Source organism: Pleurodeles waltl, chromosome 12 (genome assembly GCF_031143425.1).
Source record: "Pleurodeles waltl isolate 20211129_DDA chromosome 12, aPleWal1.hap1.20221129, whole genome shotgun sequence".
Taxonomy (NCBI): Eukaryota; Metazoa; Chordata; class Amphibia; order Caudata; family Salamandridae; genus Pleurodeles; species Pleurodeles waltl.
In genome coordinates, this window is record NC_090451.1 from 242498129 (window position 1) to 242517632 (window position 19504).

General features: G+C 42.1%; 1 protein-coding gene across 1 annotated transcript in view; it reads left to right on the plus strand.

Annotated features, from left to right (window-relative positions):
- The window catches only part of PHLPP2 (PH domain and leucine rich repeat protein phosphatase 2), a 624424-nt gene extending 607295 nt beyond the window's left edge, over positions 1–17129 (plus strand). Inside the window, exon 19 of the mRNA XM_069217328.1 lies at positions 15860–17129. Within this exon, the coding sequence (XP_069073429.1) occupies positions 15860–17005 (1146 nt within the window). The 3' untranslated portion in view covers positions 17006–17129. The remainder of the gene's footprint in view (positions 1–15859) is intronic.
- Positions 17130–19504: the final 2375 nt, after the last annotated feature.

Sequence of the window (19504 nt, forward strand, 5' to 3'; positions counted from 1 at the left end):
TCCAGGACATTTGACACCGTTCTTTGCTCTGGAGAGAGCGCACCGGGTCCCTGTGAGACCCCCAAGCACCTGGGAGGCCACCCAGAGTAGTGATAGCACGCCTGCTACACTATAGAGACAGGGACATCCTGCTCCAGAGGGCCAGGGAGGCAGGCCCTTACAGAGTGGACAATGGAGAGGTGGCCCTCTTCCCGGACTTCACCATCGAGGTTCAAATTAGGAGATCCTCCTTCCTTGCGGTAAAGAGAGCGCTCAGAGAAGAGAGAATTCAATACTCACTCCTCTTCCCAGCCAGACTGAAGGTGATGATGGAGGGCAAGTTCAAGTTTTTTCAAAACCCAGAGGAAGCATGGGAGTGGTTGGAGGCCCGGGGAGGACGGAGAAGACGGGGTGGGGGGGCGGATGGGAGCCCCCTTACTCCCCCCAGGGAGTCCCCGCACCGAACTATCACAATCCCAGAAAGACCTAAGCAAGGAGGCCCTGAGGGCAGCGGCATCAATGGGCAGAGAGGCCTCTTCGAAGGGAAGCGATGACAATGACTCAGACGGCACTGCAGCATCGTCAGTGGAGGACTCCGGCTGCTCGGAGAGTCTGCCGAAAGTGACTCCGCAGACAACAGATGAATTAGGGTGACCAAGGCACTGATGGACTCCGGGGCGGGGCACACTGCTTAGGAGAATGGCCCCAATGGATATTGTACCACCCCCCGACCGGTTTCTCGTCCAATCAGGTGGAATGGCGAGAACTAAGCATATTTGTTGGTCTATGTTGCTTGGTTGCATGGTTTTCATGGGCAGCCTACAGTTGGGGAGGCGCCCTGGGGTGGGGGAGTTGGGGTTATTTAAGTTTGAAATTAGATGGTGCCAGAGGGAAATAGGTAACACACACAAGGGTAGTTGGAGCATACAAAGTAGAGGGGAGGTGGGGCCTGCATTTTTTACATGACATACCCAGATAGCAGACTATAATCTTTTAACATGGAATATACAGGGCATGGGTTCACCTGCAAAAAGACATAGAATACTGTCCCACCTGAAGAGGAGGGGCATACATGTAGCGATGCTCCAAGAAACTCACTTGACCACAAGCGAGGTGGAGAAGCTAAGACGCAGATGGCGAGGGCAGGTGTTTGCCACCAGGTATTCTGCCTATTCCAGGGAAGCACTAATATGGATTGGCGCCGGCGTGCCCTTTGAAGGGATATCCATAGACATAGACCAGGAGGGCAGATTTGTAGTGGTGGAGGGGAGGCTCCATGGGATCCCAATAATCCTAGGAAGCGTATGTGCCCCTAATCAAGACCAGGCCCCCTTCCTGCAACGCCTCTCGAGTCACATTACCCTCCAGCAACATGGGGAACTATTACTAGGAGGAGACTTTAATAGTGTTCTGGACGTAGACTTGGACCGTTCCTCACCCCCGCTGCTGGGCGCAGCGACACATAAAATAGCCAAGAAAGTGAGTGAGTGGGTGAAGGCCTGGGGACTAACAACAACTAACAACACCCGCACGATAAGGACTATTAATTTTACAATGCCCTGCATCAGATACATACTAGAATCGATAGGGTTGTGTGCACTCCCGGGATAACAAGAAGTATGACTCACTCCGAGTACTTGGGGCGAACCATATCGGACCATAATCCATTCCTAGTAACGTGGAAAGTGACTGAGGATAGGCCCCCCATACCGCTTTGGAGAATGCCGCCGACAGCGTTGGAAGACCAGGCATTCAGAGAGGCACTCCGATCTCATTTAACTGATCAAATTAAGGCAAGGGGTCAACTTCCTCCAGGTATATGGAATGGGAGGCACTAAGGGTAGCGACGAGGGGCTATAGTATAGGCCAGACAGTCGGGATAAGACGTACATTAGACAGAGAATTGATCAAGCTCGAGGAGACTATACATGAATGGGAAAAAAAGGGACATAGATGCACACAAGAGCAGGAGGAATACGAACAGGCGAGGAAATCCCATTCACAGATGGAAGAACAACTCCGCTGCCATTGCTTCCGGAGACACTTAGCCTCAGTACAAGATGAGGAGGGTAGGTCGGGAAGGATGTTGGCATGGCTGGTGAGATTGGGAGGAGAGTGAGCGCCTATAGTAGGCGTACGTGACATGAAAGGCGACCACAGATTTAAACCTGGCCCTATAAATGATGCCTTTAAAGAGTACTATACTTTCCTGTACAGGGAGCCAGGAGAACTAGATGAGGATAGACTGAGGGAATTCTTGCGACCACTCCCTCTGCCGACTCTGGCCATTGGAGATGGTGAAGAGTTAGGGGGCCCGGTGACGACGGAGGAGGTACTGGAAGCTATCTCGTAGCTGGCCCCAGGGAAAACACCAGGCACTGGTGGGTTGCCAATGGACTTTTAAAAGAAATATTCCAAGTTACTGGCCCCACAGCTGGTGGACCTCTATGCAGAAGCACTACACTGCGGCCTACTCCCAGACACTCAGGGAAGCGGTGGTGATACCTCTACCTAAAACGAAAACGCACGAAGTGTCGGTCACCAACTTCAGACCACTCTCAATGCTGAATAGCAATTAAAAAATTCTTAGTAAAATATTGGCTTACCGTCTGCTCCAGCACATACCCACTCTAGTACATGCGGACCAAAATGGGTTTGTACCGAACCGTAACACGTCACTCAATCTTAGACGCCTCTTTGCTATCCTACAGATGCCAGGAACAGTGAAACCCCCCAAAGGGATGTTACTGGCAATAGACTTCGAGAAAGCCTTTGATTCGATCCACTGGGACTACCTGAGGACAGTGATGTTAAGTATGGGCATGGGAGCCAAGTGGGTAAAATGGGTGGACCTGCTCTATACAGCCCCACAAGCGAGAGTGAGGGCAGGAAAAACCATCTCAAACCCCTACCCCATACATAGGGGAACCAGGCAGGGATGTCCCTTATCGCCGCTATTATTTGCCCTAGCTATTGAACCCCTGGCTGCGCATATGCAGATGGAGGGGGTGGGCAGGGGAGTGACATGGGGAGGAACCGAACACAACATCTCACTATATGCTGACAATATCCTAATCTACCTCAGAGATGGGGTCTCTGGGCTGCCTTGGGCCTTACAGGCACTGGATCACTTCGGAGGTCTCTCGGGCCTACAACTCAACAGAGGCAAAACATATGTCTTCCCGATAACAGTAGGATACACCCAACCTTCTGCATTTCCGGAGACCGTAGTATGGGCTCCTAATACATTTAAGTACCTAGGGATTCAGGTTTGTCACGACCCAAGGGACTTACGGGACGGGAACCTTGGCAAAGCGCTTGGCTCCCTTAGAGCATCGGTGGGGTATTGGAGGTCATTGAAACTATCCACAATGGCCAGGATATCACTGTCTAAAATGATCATGCTACCTCGTCTCCTTTTTTATTTCACTAACTTACCGGTACAGATTCCGGCGTCGTGGTTCAAGGAGTTGAACTCGCTACTCAGGGATCTAGTGTGGGACGGAGGCCGGCGCCGCACAGCACTATCGATTTTATGTAGACCAACTAGTGAGGGTGGACTCGGAGTCCTGGACTTTGAACTATACTACTTAGCATGCCAATTACAGTGGACTGCTAGATGGTTTGTGGGCAGGGGCTACCTGGATAGAAGCACAGCAAGGAGAGAACCGGGTGTGGAGGAGATAATATCAGACATGGTGGGCCCGAAGATTAAGTCACAGTAAAAGAGCACACTGACGAAAGTGGCTTTGACCTGCTGGAAAAAGTGCACATAGCGAGTAGGAGTGGGGAAGGCCTATTCCCCTGCATTGCCGCTGAGCATGCTGAGGGTAGAAACGACTGCTGGGAACTGGGTGGACGAAGGCTGGAGTAGAGACAATAGGAGACCTGTTCTGTGGGGGGGTGTTGAGCTCATTCACTGAATTGATAGACAGTAAAGGGGTCCCTAGGGGACAGTTCCTAGTGCACCAGAGACTAACTCATATCGTAAGGGAACACTGGGAAACGATTAACGCGGAGCCCGCAACACACCGGGTGTTACACCTACTACTGACATCGGGTGCAGATACCCACCTAATCACAAAACAATATAGAACGCAAATCGAGGACACAGTAGATCAGCTGAGACCACTGAGGGATAGATGGGAAGGGTCCCTCGCACAAGAGCTGTCAGACACGGAATGGAGGAAGCTATTGGCATATCCCAAGATAGTGTCAAGGAATACGCGCCTGAGATATGTTCAGTACAACTACACACACAGGACATACCTCACCTCACTACGCTTAACCCGTATATATAAATGGAGGTGCCCCTAAGGGATGCCCCAAGTGTGGCGCCATGGATGCCAACCTTGATCACATGATCTGGCAATGTGCAGAGGTCCAGGCTGGGTGGGGAACTGTGGTGAGAGATCTGGAGAAGCTGTTGGGAATGTCCATACCGCAAACCCCGGCAGTGTGCCTGGTAGGTTTGAAATCGGGACTAACACTTGGGAAGGTACAGGAGCGCTACATGGACATTACACTAGTACTATACAAGAGACTAATTGCTATGGGCTGGAAATCACCCAGGTGCCCGACCATGACGGATTTGAGGCGTGATGTATTGAGGTGGTCCGGGGCCGAATTACAGGTCCTGAAGAGTGAAGAGGCCAAAGGCCTGCGCCAGACACCAATGGCCCCGGCCTGGGAGGAGGTGCTGACAAAGTGGAGGCGAGTAGTGATGGGCGAAGACAGTGACACGGGAGAACCGAGTTGACAGGTCAGTCAGACAACTGGGATAGTTGAGGGATGAACCCACTACATTAATAAATAGTACAGAGGGTGAACAGCGGGAGCATGAAGCCACTAAAAAGCAGGAGGAAGGCACAGAACCCAGGAAGGACGTAGAGGGGAGAGATGGAGAACAGTAACGTGATAATCAGGTGACCCTAGCACATACGGAGGGAACGCTGAGTATTGGATAGGGGTCAACCACCGCAGAGGCAGTGTTCCATCATGATACCCCCCCACAATCAGATTACAGGGAACCATGGAACTGCTAACGCGTCCCTTTCTAGTTAATTTATTCACTCTGGGACTCGTTTTAGGCCATTAATCTTTTGACCCTGATTGAAGACACCTTAGGACAAGATAACTGATCAACATGTCAATCAATATGTCAACAACATCATCAATAGGACTCAGAAACCACCATGACCTTTCAGTCATGAATAACCACACAAGTTTAGTACGATTTTGGTGATATTTATTCCCTATTAATTACAATTCTGCTAGCAAGTTTATTAGTCTCATAACCATGAAACACATCAGCATTGTCATAATATGGCAACTCAAATAAGATTTTATCAACGCCAAGATCCCAAACATTAGAACATAGCACGACGTCAACATAGGTTAACTTTAGCAGAGTATCATTAGCACATTATTCAACAAAGCATTGGATCAGTCATTTGTCTTTTTGCGACCGTTAAGTGAACCCCTTAACTAACCTCAAATTAGCATTGGTATGTTAAGCTTCATACAAAATAATTTGGTAACACTAATTTGGAAAACATCTAACTATGGTCTGTGTCAAAAGAAGCAGTTGGCAACTAGAAAAGAAAGGCAAACAGGCAATTACAATTTCATCATCATATAGTTACCCTCCATATTGGGTCAGCATACAGGGTCAATCTTCGTCCTCAGGACAACAGTTGATTCGCCATCAGACAGGCAGTTCAGCAAGACGGGTAAGAAGGGACACTTCCCTCATAAGGAGGAAAAGTATAGGACGGGCAAGATAAGGGCAAGGATGGTTTGAAGAACCAAACAGCAAAGTCTCTAAGCAGAGTGACAAAGTGTCTGGGTCATAGCAAATGTTTGCAACGGCATCTCCTAATGGCTCCTTGTGTCATAGGGTTTTATCCCTTTTCTGTTGTACAGTCCCCTAATTTTTGATTGGGGAGGGTTGGCACCCCACTATCTCCATCCAATGAGTTTCCAGTGATGTCATCAAAATTGTCACCCCATAACAGTTCTCACGTAGTTTATTGGTTCTTATGATTGACGTCTCCAGCGGGTAGAATGTCCAGTATGATTTCATACTCTCGTGGCCCTTTTCGCATCTTCAGTCAGAAGGTCCATTGTCTGTACCAGTTTAGGCGACCTTGTACCTGTTTCTAGTCTACACAGTTGCATTCTGCAAAAATGTTTCTCTGAGCCAGTCGAATTTCATGGGAACGGATCTACTTTGGTTACACTCATCTTCTAGTTGTTTGGAAAAGTACGAGTAAATGTCCTTCAGCAAGTCAGCACACTGCACGTTAGAAAAACACATTTAATATGAAAACCGGGCAGCTAGGCCTCGACTCATGCTAACTAAAGCCTAATGATTTATTAGCAAAACCTTAACATGTAATTCTTAATATTAGTGTAAAACCATACATTATCATATCATCTTTTCATTATTAGTCAGTTTCATTAGTCATTGTATATATTGGCGGCCACTCCCCATGGGCACATTTCAAGCGCACGTTTATCAAAAACACATTAATACATTTTCTATGCGGCATTATTATGCATTAGTTCATAAACATCTCATGTTAATCTTGAGTATAAGTGCTACGCTCCCTCAGCACCATCATGTTTGTATTTGTGTTTATGTTTATATTAATGTTAATGTTGACTAATATCGGTTTATGGACAGAATGTCCAGGAATTGCTAATGAAGGTATGTGATCGAAGCCACAATATTAGAACAGGCACAAGTACAAGGTAGATGGGAATAGTAAGTGCTCTAATGTAACCGAGACAAAGCAAACTAAATACAACAAAGGTTAAAGTGAAACGGTGTCTAGAACTTATAGCAATGATTAAGAACGATAATACCTGTATAACAGCAAAATGTTAATAAAAATATTTAAAAATAAATAACTAAAAAAAATCTGACAAACTCAATATGTTTCACAGTTTTTTTTTTGGTAGTAGGGACTTTCTGTTAGCAAAGGAAATCCCTATTCAGCTGACTTTAAAACCCGTATTCACATTCCTTTGAGGAGCATCCCTCCTGTGTTCAAATTAATTCTTGAAAGGATGAGCATATAGTTTGTGTTTCTTTGCATCAACAATTGTAATATATGTCAGGAGATTCTATATAAGAAGTAGAAGAACACAAAGGGAGCGTGTAGGGAGGCTAACCTGGCACTCTGTGGAAAAGAGCTTCCTATGTCGGGATTGTGCCAGAACAAAAGGGTCAAGAGAAGCTGATTGCTCTATCCAGACCTGGTTGGACCCCCTTTGATGCCCTACTCCTATCCTCAGAGTAACATTGCTGTCCCTTTCATTTGTGCTCCTGCTTAACTTAGATAATATGACATTGAGGCATTCAACACTTACAGCTTTGCAGGAGACCTGTTTGCCGTTGAAATTTCTTTTGCTGTTGAGGGCTTTATTGAAATGGGCCTGTCTATTGAAAACATCAACATTGATGTGCGATTAGTTGTTGTGCTGTTGTCATCAGGTCACAAATGATTTACTACAAATTGCCCAGATTCCTGTCATCTGTGCTGTTCTGGGGATGCTATGGTGACTGCACCTCAACAGACTATGAGACTCTTTCCATTACAATAACTATGAGACTCTTTCCATTGCAATAATACATGGAAGTGCCATGCCAAAGAGATATCCTTGGGAAGAGGTCCACAGCTCCAGGAAAAAGGCTCAGACAAGACAATCTCCCCCAAACAGAAACATGTGCATCGAAATGAGAAGGCTAACTGGAGAGTGTGAGACCTGAATCCATCCTGTCGAAAGTATCTTTGGTTGTTTTTTTAACATCTAATGAGTTTACATATAATGGTAGCAAATGGTGCAGTTATGTAAGCACATCAGGTCTGAAACATTGAAACATTGCACCCAAAATCAAAAGCATTATATCTGGTGACCTGTGCCCAAAATAAATATATATTTTTCCATCAGCAACCAACAGAGTAGCAAAGAAGGCCAGAGGCAAACAAATTCTATCTTAATATCAAGACCCCCTTTCGTGGAGGGAAATCCACCTTCAGTTCTTTTTTTTAATAATCTGCTGTTTTCAAGAGATTTCTTGCTGCATTGTCATTGGTATGTATTGTATTGGTAAGAAGACATGTCAGACAGTGGTTACATCCCTTTGAACAGCACTTTTCACCTGACCTCTTCAGTGTTTTGATTGATCCTTCCTGGACCTAATGGAAAAATTCACAGCAAAGGCTTCCTCCCTTTTTAGGGGCTGTGAAGAGGTGTTCTATAGGATAACAAAATACAAATGTGCAATCACTTCAGATGAAGCGATGAGATCAGTGAAGGAGCTTTTTGCCTCTGTATGTTGTCAGAGTCTGACCCCAAGACTTTCTTCATGGTTTCTCCTCGATTCTCTCCCAATAAATGCATTGCACATAATTTGAGATCATTCTCTTGGAAGACTCTTAGGATCCAGAAAATAAAGACTGAGACCAAAACTATGGGCCTAATTCACAAAGTGCAGACGTCCTAAGTGCAGATGTAAAGATACTATTCATAAATGCCCTTTGTGAATTCGCAAAGTCGTAGACGTTTGGTCTCAGTTTACCTTTGTGAATAGGCCCTAAATATTTAGTGGAATTGGAGAAAGTGATGGGGCTTCCCAAGGTCCAGCTTAAAACAAATTGGAGAACAGTATTCCACTGACTTTTTCATGCAGCCTATTTTTCTGTGAAGCATAAGTGACATTCTTTACTAACAAAGAGGGAGATAGTCAAAAAGGGGCAGAGCAAACCAGCAGCCTTCAGCAGTGCTGGAAAAGGCCACAACAACTCTAAAGCAGTGATTCTATCACACTGCCTCCACTAGCTAGCACTCCAGTGAGGAGAAGCGAACCATCTCATAGCATTGCACAGTGTAACCAACAATAGGGTGCTAAATATCATATAAGTTGAATATAAGTTTGGGCTTTGAAGGCCCCATCAAGCATTGCACCCAGGGCAAAAACATTTCCCCCACACTAGCAGGTGCACAAGCACATATTGTGTTGAAGGAAAAAGTGGTCCACAGAGTTGTGAGGCAATAAAGATGTGTTTCATGGTAAAAATAAACAGTCAGAATAGTAGCTCCACTCCAAACTGATCCCCAGTTAAGATGTGGTATTGGATGTGTGCCATAGATTTCGAATTAACATATTTTCATATACCAATCACAGAAATGCGAGGAATTTTCTTTGGTTCAAAATACGCAGCCAGTACTACATGCACTGAATTCTGCACTTTTGCTGCAAATCAATCTCGGAGAAAGAAGTAGTGCCTGCCTTTTATCAGCTTCATAAAATCTTTGTCTCTCCATACTTGGACAATCGGCCGATCAAGGCACACACTCTCCAGGAAAAAAGGCAGTATTTGAGAAAGGCATCCAAAATCCAGACTATGAGACATCAAATACCACTCCAGCCCCAAAAGATTCAATATTTGTAAAAGGTGGATAGGGGAGAGTTGGGACACAAAAGATGCAAAAGAACATCTTTGGGAGGCCCAGACTGTCTGCTGTACCCAAAATGTACTACCTCAAACAATAGCCAGATAGGTTTCTTCTCATCTGGGCTTCACAGCATAGTGTATTTTCATTGTCCCAAACACCAGATTCCACAAGGAACCTTTAACATCAATGTTTTCAGAGGAAAAGGAAGTGAAAGTATAAACAAAGGCCCTCATTATCAGTGTCCCCGTAAAAAGGCCTGTTTTTCCCCTCCCTGGCGTTATTGATATTAAGGGTCCCTTAAGAAATGAGAAATTACAGGGGGAATTTGTAATTCCAGGACCAATTCCTCTGGTAATACCCCTGGTATTTTTCCCTGCACTTACACATGGAGACTTAAGCTGTTTTCAGCAGCTGAAATCGTCATTTAAAAGTAAAGTGGTCCATGGTGTTCACACAGTTCTAATAAGACTGCTATTACCGGCCCCACTGGAATTAAGAGGCTAGTTGCAATGAGGATCTAAGTCTATCTGTAACTGCTCTACAGTCATTCCTCTTGCAGAAATGCCTTCCCTCAAAATCAGTTTTGTTGGGTGCCTTGACACTGTTTGCATGAATGAATGGTTTTTGACTGTTCACTAAAATGCATTCACTCTAGATGAGGGAAACCTACTCAAACTTTTGGCTACTGCAAGAAATGCAAAATGCGTAGACTCTGCCATAGAGTTCTCAGAGCCCAACTGGAGGGGGAATGACCTTTGACGGTCAGAAAACTATTTGCATAGTTTAACTCCAATACATCTTATCCCCAATGCAATCATCAAATTGAAACAACATGATCCTATTTTTTCCAACTGGCCAGGTCACTTCCCCTTAAACCCTAACCTTAAAGTTCTCCCTCTTATAAGGAAATATATGGCACATTTGAGAATTGAGTAGTCATGTCCAAGCTGAGACCCACCACTAATTGAATCCATGCTGTAAGTTGACCCTTCTAGTTCAGCTAGGACAATAAGTGAAATGCAAACTCTCTTTCACCACAAGCCAAATACAGTATTGCACAACAATAAAATGTTATTCTAAACTTTCAAATTAATCAGACTTTTTGCTTGCCTTTTCCCTACTGAACTGTCTCTTCATAACTTAAATGTTAAGAATCTTAAATTGTGATCTTCGTATAGCCATAGAGAGGTACATCAAATCAGCTACTTAGAACTTACAGGTTAATCCAAGATTTAGTGTCCTCAAAAAAGGTAACAGGGAGATGTTTTTTTTTCTACAGTACTCCCTGCAACAACACAAAATTCTAACATTCACTTTCTGCACAGAGTATCTAGGCTTATTTCTCAAGAACAAAAGCTGTCAGTGCTGATCTCTGTACACAGCCACCTGGAGACCAGTCCATATCTTTGAAAAACCTTACATCATTAAACCTCACTTGAAAGTAGACATTATTGGATTAGATCTCTATGCTCAATGTGTTCTGTGATTAGAATGTATCCTTTTCTCCTTATTCTACCTGTTTACCCACTTTAGAGTGAAGGGATTGTCTTGCTATTATTTTCAAATATTGACTATCAAAGATGATCTTGCAACAGAGAAGATACATTACCTATTTTCTGGAACACTAGAGCTCTGTGATGCCTTAAAGAAGCAATCTGTATAAGAAAATGGTAATACCCTAGTTATAGGGAAGAATTAAAACATATTTTTAGTCCATTTATTTTACAGTGATATTTAATTCAAATTGGCTCTACTGGAAAAAAATAAAAATAAGACTAAAAATGTTTCTTTCTGAGACAATTTTCAAACATGAAAGACCTAGCTATGAAAGAACCTCCCCCTCCCCAAAAGAATACACACATTTCTGTTTCTTGTATTAACTCAAGCAGGACCATTTTGATGTTCTCTACTATCGCTTGTTGAACTATAATAACTAAAGTATGCCACAGAAGATTTTTGTTCACAAGTACCTAAGGTAGGGCAAAACAGAACACACACTCCCAGGCTTTGCATCCCCACATCTGGAACACGTTCTCCCTATTTGAGGAACACCATGTGAAATCCCATTGAGTGGGAGTCCAATAACACTCACACATTTTGTAATATTGTAAAAATCAGCACTAGTTTGTACACAAGGTAACATTGATATTTCCATTCTGTCTTTGGTATTTCAATTATCACATTACAGTGCTGTAGACCTAAATAATCTTTTGTCTTGAAAACCTGTTTGGTAAAACAACTTACCTGCAGTATATATGAAGCCCACTGTCTTGGTCAGACAAGAATAACCTTATTGTTTTCTTCCTTTTTAAAATAAAAAGTCACAGAGAGGTATTTACCAGTAACACAGTTTTAGAAGACTCAAAATTCTGAAAGTAGACCTGAAGAGCCCCAAGAGTCCCCTCGCATTCCATCTTCCAACTATTCTGATCCTAGCCAGTAACAAGGAGTGGAGTTTTTATTACACGATTTCTACCAGTATGCAGTTATTTAGAAAGGGTTTATGTACCAAAGGAATATTGAAATGGCACTTTACTGATTTTAACATGACACACATTCCAAAATAATAGCTTGAACTTGTTTGTTGCATGCTTAAGGATACATAAGGTCCCCTTAACTCATGATGTTCGGTCACAAGTTAATAAAAAGCCTGGATGTAGTCATTTTAGTTGGTTCAAGGAATCTTGAGAAATATTGGAATGAACTTGCATAATGAAACTTTATCAGGCTAGGGAACAGTAAGGCCCAGTCTTCAAGCATCCATGACAGCTTTAAATACCCTTGCATCAGTTGTCAATGGAAGGATTGAGTCTGCAACCCTCAAATTCCATTGCTTTCCAAAAAAGACCTGTAATTTAATTCATACAGCTTTTGCACCTTTTCAAATTATAAATACTCAAACAGCTCTTAGCCCCAGTAACATTTATTGTTCTGAGTTTTGAAGACATATTTGTAATTGTTATAGAGTGTTTAAGGACCAAATATACATGTTGATATACCACTGATGTCAGAATAATATAAATGTGTCTATGCAGAGCATATTAGTCTTGTTTTTTCTCAGTGTAAAGTACAACTTGAGGCACCTGTGCTGAATCAAAATGTTATTAATAGCAGCTATGCATTCATATAATAGTGTTCCCCTTTTCTTATACAGGGAAACCAACATGTTTGCCTGCTAGCACTGTTAGGCATGGGGGGGTTTACAAGGCTGTGAGGCTAATTTTAGATTAGCAATATTTAATATATAATTTCAAATCACATTGTGAGTTCTCGTTTATGCGGCACAGGAACTATGAAACAATAATAATAATCAAGAGCAATGTGACAGTCGTGTGGTTGTGTAGAACATGGTTAAGATAAGAGGGAGAAAGGTTGAAAACTGAGGTGCAATTCAAAAGAAAATGGCTTCTGTTAAGGAATTAGCTATGACTGACCTAATGGTAGAGAACTTGCTCATACATACCTCACATAATGAGAAGAGAGGGATTCATTATATTTGTTCTCATAAGAAAACAGTTTTACCAGTTACGTAAGATGTATCCCATCACTGCAATTCTATGACTCATCTTTAGGGAGAAACTGCCTTCCAGCATATCTCAGTTTGAAGGCTCTATGGTCTTTCAGCATATTCCGGTCTGTTTGCTGTGGTAAATCATGTCAATGCGGTGCAGTGTCAACAGTATCAGCCGGCAGAAACGTGGCTCAAAGGGGAGTCCTCAATTCTACTTGACGAAACATCTCATCTGTTGGCAGTTGTGGTCCTCACCGCCTGATCTAAACCGGCAGTTCTCTTAATTGCGTCACCTGCATCATGATAAGCCCTTTCTTCATGTTCTAGTACATTGCGTTGTATCTGGCAATAGTTTTGTGTGACCATGTTGCTAGTGTCAGTTTGATTTAACACCAAGTCAGAGTTATGTGTGTGGTTTAATGTATTAGGAATAATAAATTAAAATATTAGTATTCAAGGACTTTGCAAGGGTGCAAGGAAATGAGAACTGTCTATATGAGTTTGCGTGAGTATTTCTGTGAAGCTCGTATCGTATGTTTAGTCCTTTCTTATGTTCTAATCTTCTGTGTTTGTATCACTGCTGTCACATTACTAGTCTCATATTCCCTCATCGGAAATGCGGATGCATTAGTGTGCTTTGGACAGGTGTTCATATTATTTTCAGAGTACAGAATATCTTATGCAAAGCCTAATGCTATAATCTTTATGTTGGTATGTGTGTCATTGTTCCTAAGGTGCTGGAACACTTTGAATCAATTTACTTACATAACAATTCCTTAATAAATAGAGAGTTATGTTATTACATTACTTTCCCTCAACTCTTCTTCTGTACTGTCCCATGACACAGTACGAGACAGTTAGGATTGTGAAAAGGAAGAGCTCTGAGGTAGTGTTCATATTTTGCCAAGTGTCAAGGAGATGAAAGAGAGAGTGAAAAACTTTGTTTGAAATGACCATTAGCAGGATATTTATTTGAAATTAATACGTCATATTTCCACTGTACAATACAGAACTCAAACAAAAGTTGAGTTAAACAGTCTCAGTACATACACTAGTACTCAAATGTCTATAGTTGATTTTTCACAAATATCTTCAGGGAGCCAGGCTCATGATCTATGGTTTTTTTCTCTCTTATAGGTTAAGTTTGTGATTACGTCTCACAGTGGTTTCTCAGTTTTGTAAATCCCTTCTGCGTTCACCAATGTTGTTCCCTTAATTGGATCCGCCAGTGCTATAATTCAGTTTTTTGTTGACCGAGTACAATCTCAAAATCTGTGGGCATTCTCTATCTTAGATTATATTCGCAGTTGCCTTTATTGTTGGTTTCAGGATATGTCTAATCCCAAAAAGGTGAAACTTCTATTATGCTGCTAGTTGAAGTGTGCCATCAGTGGGAGTTTGAAATAGTCTTTTGTGAATGTTGCAGTTATGTTCTTGCATCTTAAATTTTAAAGGGTGAATAGTATTACCTGCATAGATTTTGTCAGAAGGGTGGTGTTGTAATATAAATAACATAGGTCTTATTGCAGGTACTCCAGGGTTGAATTTTGTAATTTTTTGCTTCTTGCATTTAATAGTCTGTCTTTTGTGCTCTCCCAGTTTGCAGATGGAACTGTATAAACACTTTAAAAAGCATTTTGGTTTGGGAAATTGAGTTGGGTTGGTTCTAGTATTTTTAAAAACTGAGGTGCAAAGTATCGATTTGAGATTAGTCCCTCTTCTGAAGGATTTTGGGGTATGGTTGAGATTATATCCTGTAAGGAATATAAGCATGTCTACATACACTATCATCACCTTAGTCATCACATTTTGTCAGATATGCAGAGAAATGAGGAAATATCTGTATAATTACCCAGTTTCACAACGTGCTGCCATGTAAAGTGCAATGTCATCCCGTTAACGGCAGATTTTGGATGCCTCACTCATCCCCAGACACCATTCACCTTATTTATTCTGAATAAAATTTCCAAGGCGATCAGGAAGATGGCATATCTTGGCTAGGATTGATAGGGGTCATCTGTTCCTGGCACCCTTTTCAACTGAAATTTTCCTAGTAGGCATGCCATTGGTTATCAATTCTCAACTAGCAGTTGTCGCACCTTGTTGAGACAATCAACATGGTAACCGGGGAGGAAAGCAATAAATCACCTAACAATTAACACAAGAATTCTAAGCTCACCACTTTGAAAGTTTTCTCTTACACTTGATGTAGTTTCGCCTCTAGCCATTAGTAGTAATTCCTGCATGAAAATGTTCCCCACCGGAGTAAAGAAGGGACATGGTACTGAACATGTAAACTCTGACGTTAGTATTACAGACCTTTCATATATATACAACCAAACCTCCTTCCCGGCATCACTGTTTGGTCATAAAATAAGTCCAATCCAAGCAAAGAGGAGGACTGGAGTGTAGGAACTAGAGGGTGGCAAAATGGCACAGCCTTGATGTGGACTATCCTAACCACTCTTAAGCTTCTTTAACTAAGTGTTCTAAACTAAATTCTTAAAATGCTTATTTCTTTGGGATGACTTCTGATTTGTATGTCTCAATGCACGGAAGGACATAGGAGTATTGGAAACATAATAACTATTATTCTGTTTCAAAGAGTCAGCTCTGATATTGAAGATCTAAATCTTTATGCGTCCATCCTCCATATAGCCTATGCAGATTAACTATGGATCTGCTGGGTAGCCTATGCAGCAAGATCCTAGAACGGCACTGCTTAGTGACTACCCGAAGGCGTAGGTACGTCTAAGTGCTCTTCTTGCTCGACACTTTAATGTAATATTGTACTTTTCAGGAAGGTCTCGCCTCTGTTTTCAGTGCTTTATGAAGATTACAGTATTTTTAATATTGTGCTTGCTCACTGTTCTGAACTTAAATTGTCATTTCTCTTTGCAGGATAACAAAATAAATGGTGTGACTTGTTGCACCCGTATGCTTGGCTGCGCCTACCTGCACCCCTGGGTTCTCCCAAAACCACATATCTTTTCCATTGCACTTACTGTTCAGGACGAGTTTCTTATTCTGGGGAACAGAGGTCTTTGGGAGAACCTGTCTCACATTGAGGCTGTGAAGGCTATACGGAATGTGCCTGATCCTCTTGCTGCTGCCAAGAAACTTTGCACTTTAGCTCAAAGCTACGGCTGTCAAGACAATGTTGCTGCCATGGTTGTTTGTTTAAATGTTGGAGAGGACAGCTGCACATGTCAGATGCAAGGCCTTAATCTGCCAAGCCATGGTGGGTTTCACTCTACAAACACAAAGGAAACTCTTGAACCAGCAACTGCCTCATCTAGCAGTGGTATTGCCTCCGAGTTCAACAGTGAATTGTCAGCTTCAGAAGTGAGCAGTGAGGTAGGTTCCACAGCTTCAGATGAACACATGACTGCAGGTCCCGAAGTAGGTTTATTACCCAGGCCTGAGAGGCGCTGCAGCTTGCATCCCATCCATTCCACTAGTGTGTTTCAGCGCCAACCTTCTTGTGCCACCTTTTCCAGCAACCAATCAGACAATGGCCTCGACAGCGATGATGAGCCTGCAACCGATGGCATTGTGAGAAATGGCAGAAAAGTGGAGGTCGAAGTAGATATCCACTGCCTAAAGCTTAGGAGTTTAGAAACATCCATTCCTACTACTGATGAAGGGTTGTCTGCACCTGGTTCAGAGGAAGACTGTGGTGGACTCTGTTTCACAATCCGCAGAAAAAACAGCAGTACTGTCTCTTCTTCGGCAAAGGAGAGAGATGCCTTGCACAAGTCTCCCTCCACCTCCTGCCTTTTTGGCAAAAAACTCTCCAATGGATCAGTGGTGCCCCTTGAAGAGAGTTTAAATGTGATAGAAGTTGCCACTGAGGCTCCCAAAAGAAAAACAGGATACTTTTCTGCCCCCACACAGCAGGACCTTGAGGATAAGTTTGTTGTACCGCCTGATCTAGAAGAGGAAGTGAAGGAACAAATTAAACATCATCAGGAGATGAGTTCTACAGCAGGACCAAACAAAGATGATAGGACTATTCCAACTGAGGAATTTGACACAGCTTTATAACCCTCTGAGGAACATGAATGATATGGTAGACCTTACGCATTACAGCACTAAAAAAAAAAAATAATTAAAAAAAAAAAAATCAATAGACTAAGATACTGTTAAACTTATCAGAGTGAACTGAAAAAAAAAAAAAAAACATACGCTTTCCAAAAAGTTCCAAAAAGATCACAGCAGATACTTGAATCCAAAGTTTGGTAATGGTCTAACTTTGCTGAGATCACCAGTCTGGCATCCTCCTTTTTACTCAGGAGACAGATTAAATTTTGCCTTGGGTGTAATTTTCTTTCTCCCTTCCCTCAACTCAGCTGCTTGTGCTCTCACTTTCTGTAATGCCGACAAAGAACAACAGAGTTTACTGTGATGCCATTGTCCCTTCTCTATTATTTGTATCCTTCATAAATATTGTGTAATATATTCCTCATATCTAAACAATGTACTTTTAATTCCTCTAGGTTTTGGTAAGACCTTTAAAATACCTTAAATATTTACATCCAGATGTCATTTGGGCTCTCTTGAATGTTTGTGCTAATGTTACCACTCCTGTGAGTATGGCCATATTACAACGTTTCCATAGTTTGTGCTAATGTTACCACTCCTGTGAGTATGGCCATATTACAACGTTTCCAAAGTTTTAATTATCTTTTGAATATTATTTTTCTTCCATAGTTACTTGGCGTTAAAGGCAGTTCATAAGCAATTCTGAAAGCCTTCCCAAAATCGATGGAAGTTATATTTTTATGTAGTTTGATCTTATAGGTATTATTACCACCCTTGATCTAGTGTTTGTAGCCATGTACAAATTCTTAAGATTTGTATAAGATTTTCCTTTTGGTTTATAAAAGCATTGCTTAGGAGTGCCAATTCATGTTTTGCACAAACATGGATCTGTACCCGTAAATGGATATACTCACAGATACAATTACTAGCCAGTATGTGGGTATTCACAAATGTTTTTGCAGGCTAATGCACTTCTCTGACTATAGTTGCAGATTGTTGCATGTCAATTGCAGGAGTACATTTATTTTCAGAGTAGGAAAGGGAAGGGAACGCCAACAAACATAATGGGGACATTGAATAATTTTTCCATGGACAAAACCTATCTTCTAAGTGCAAATGTACATGTGTGAAGCAGTTAAGCATGCCTAAATGTATACATGCATACACGCTTAGGTGTGAAATTAATTCATGTGGAATACACAGAGAATTCCATATCTTCACTTTGGAATCAGTGACAGGCTCAGATTCCTAGAAAGAGACTTTGAATCATTTGTGAATTTTCTGATAGTTGGAGGTTTACTCCAAAAGCAGGCTTAAGCCTACAGAATAACAGTTCATGAATTGGGCTGTTTTTTAGTTATTTGAAACCTAGATGCCTGAGGGCAGTCTTAAAACAGACAATCTTTCAATGTCAACAGATCTCAAAAGCCTGTCTTATCATTCATCACTAAGTCACATCATGTTTGCCTCAGCCATATGAAATTCACTAAGTCTCCTTTGTCACCTCTTCTCTCCAGCTTTTAAATGCTCCCACTGTTGAGATTTCCTAGGGCCTTGTTTTTACTTCTGCTCCTAGACGCATAATGTTCCGATTAACCTATTTGCCAGGTTTGAAGAGTCACTTTATCACATTTTAAGAAGCCCTAGATATGCTTGAAAAATGGATAGGATTGAGACTATTCAAGCAGGAAGTTCCCAACGCTGAAATCCTAGTACCCTGCCACCTATCTATCCTTGATTCTCATATTCATTGTCACCAGTGAAGTTCGCCAAGTATCTGATTTTCCCCATCTATTTCTACCAAGGCGCATGGCTCATGCAATCAGTTTCCAAGACATAAGCCTTCTTGACCTATCTCTCTTTTCCTTTTATGCTGACTTACCAACTTCACTGTGGTTACAGTGAAGAAAGTATGTTGGTTTGTCAGTCATAAAGAAGCAGATGGGTTTCGTCGGTTCCCTTAAAAAGTAGTTTGTATTTTGGTGTGAACTATGAAAAACACAAACACTGACAACCTGGTGACTGTGCAATCTTTAAAAAAGGATAAATACACCTTTGAATGTATTTGTACTAAAAAATGTGATTCCAGTGAAACAATTCAGTAGCATGTCTTTGCATGTCCCCGTTCCCAAAGTTAATAACCACACTTTGAGGTTTCAAATTTTCTGGGTGAAGGCTGAAAGCCTGGGCAGAAACATGATTTCTCCTACACCAGGCCTCACAAGTGCATCACGTAGGAATGGACCTAACCTGGTTTTGTATGCCTTCACACTGTTCAGAAATTACGATTGTATGACAATCAATTTGTATATCCCAAGGAAGAACCAGCAGTCAAAAAAGAGTAGTTGTTTCCAGAATCCCCACATTTCAGAGACTTTACAGAAGAGAAGCTTCGGGGTCCAAATTATTTTCTTTCAAATAAATTACTTTCAACACCACTCTGAAGAAAGGAAGTTATTCCTCACACATTCAAGAAGGTTCTGAAAAGATTCTGTTCGCTCT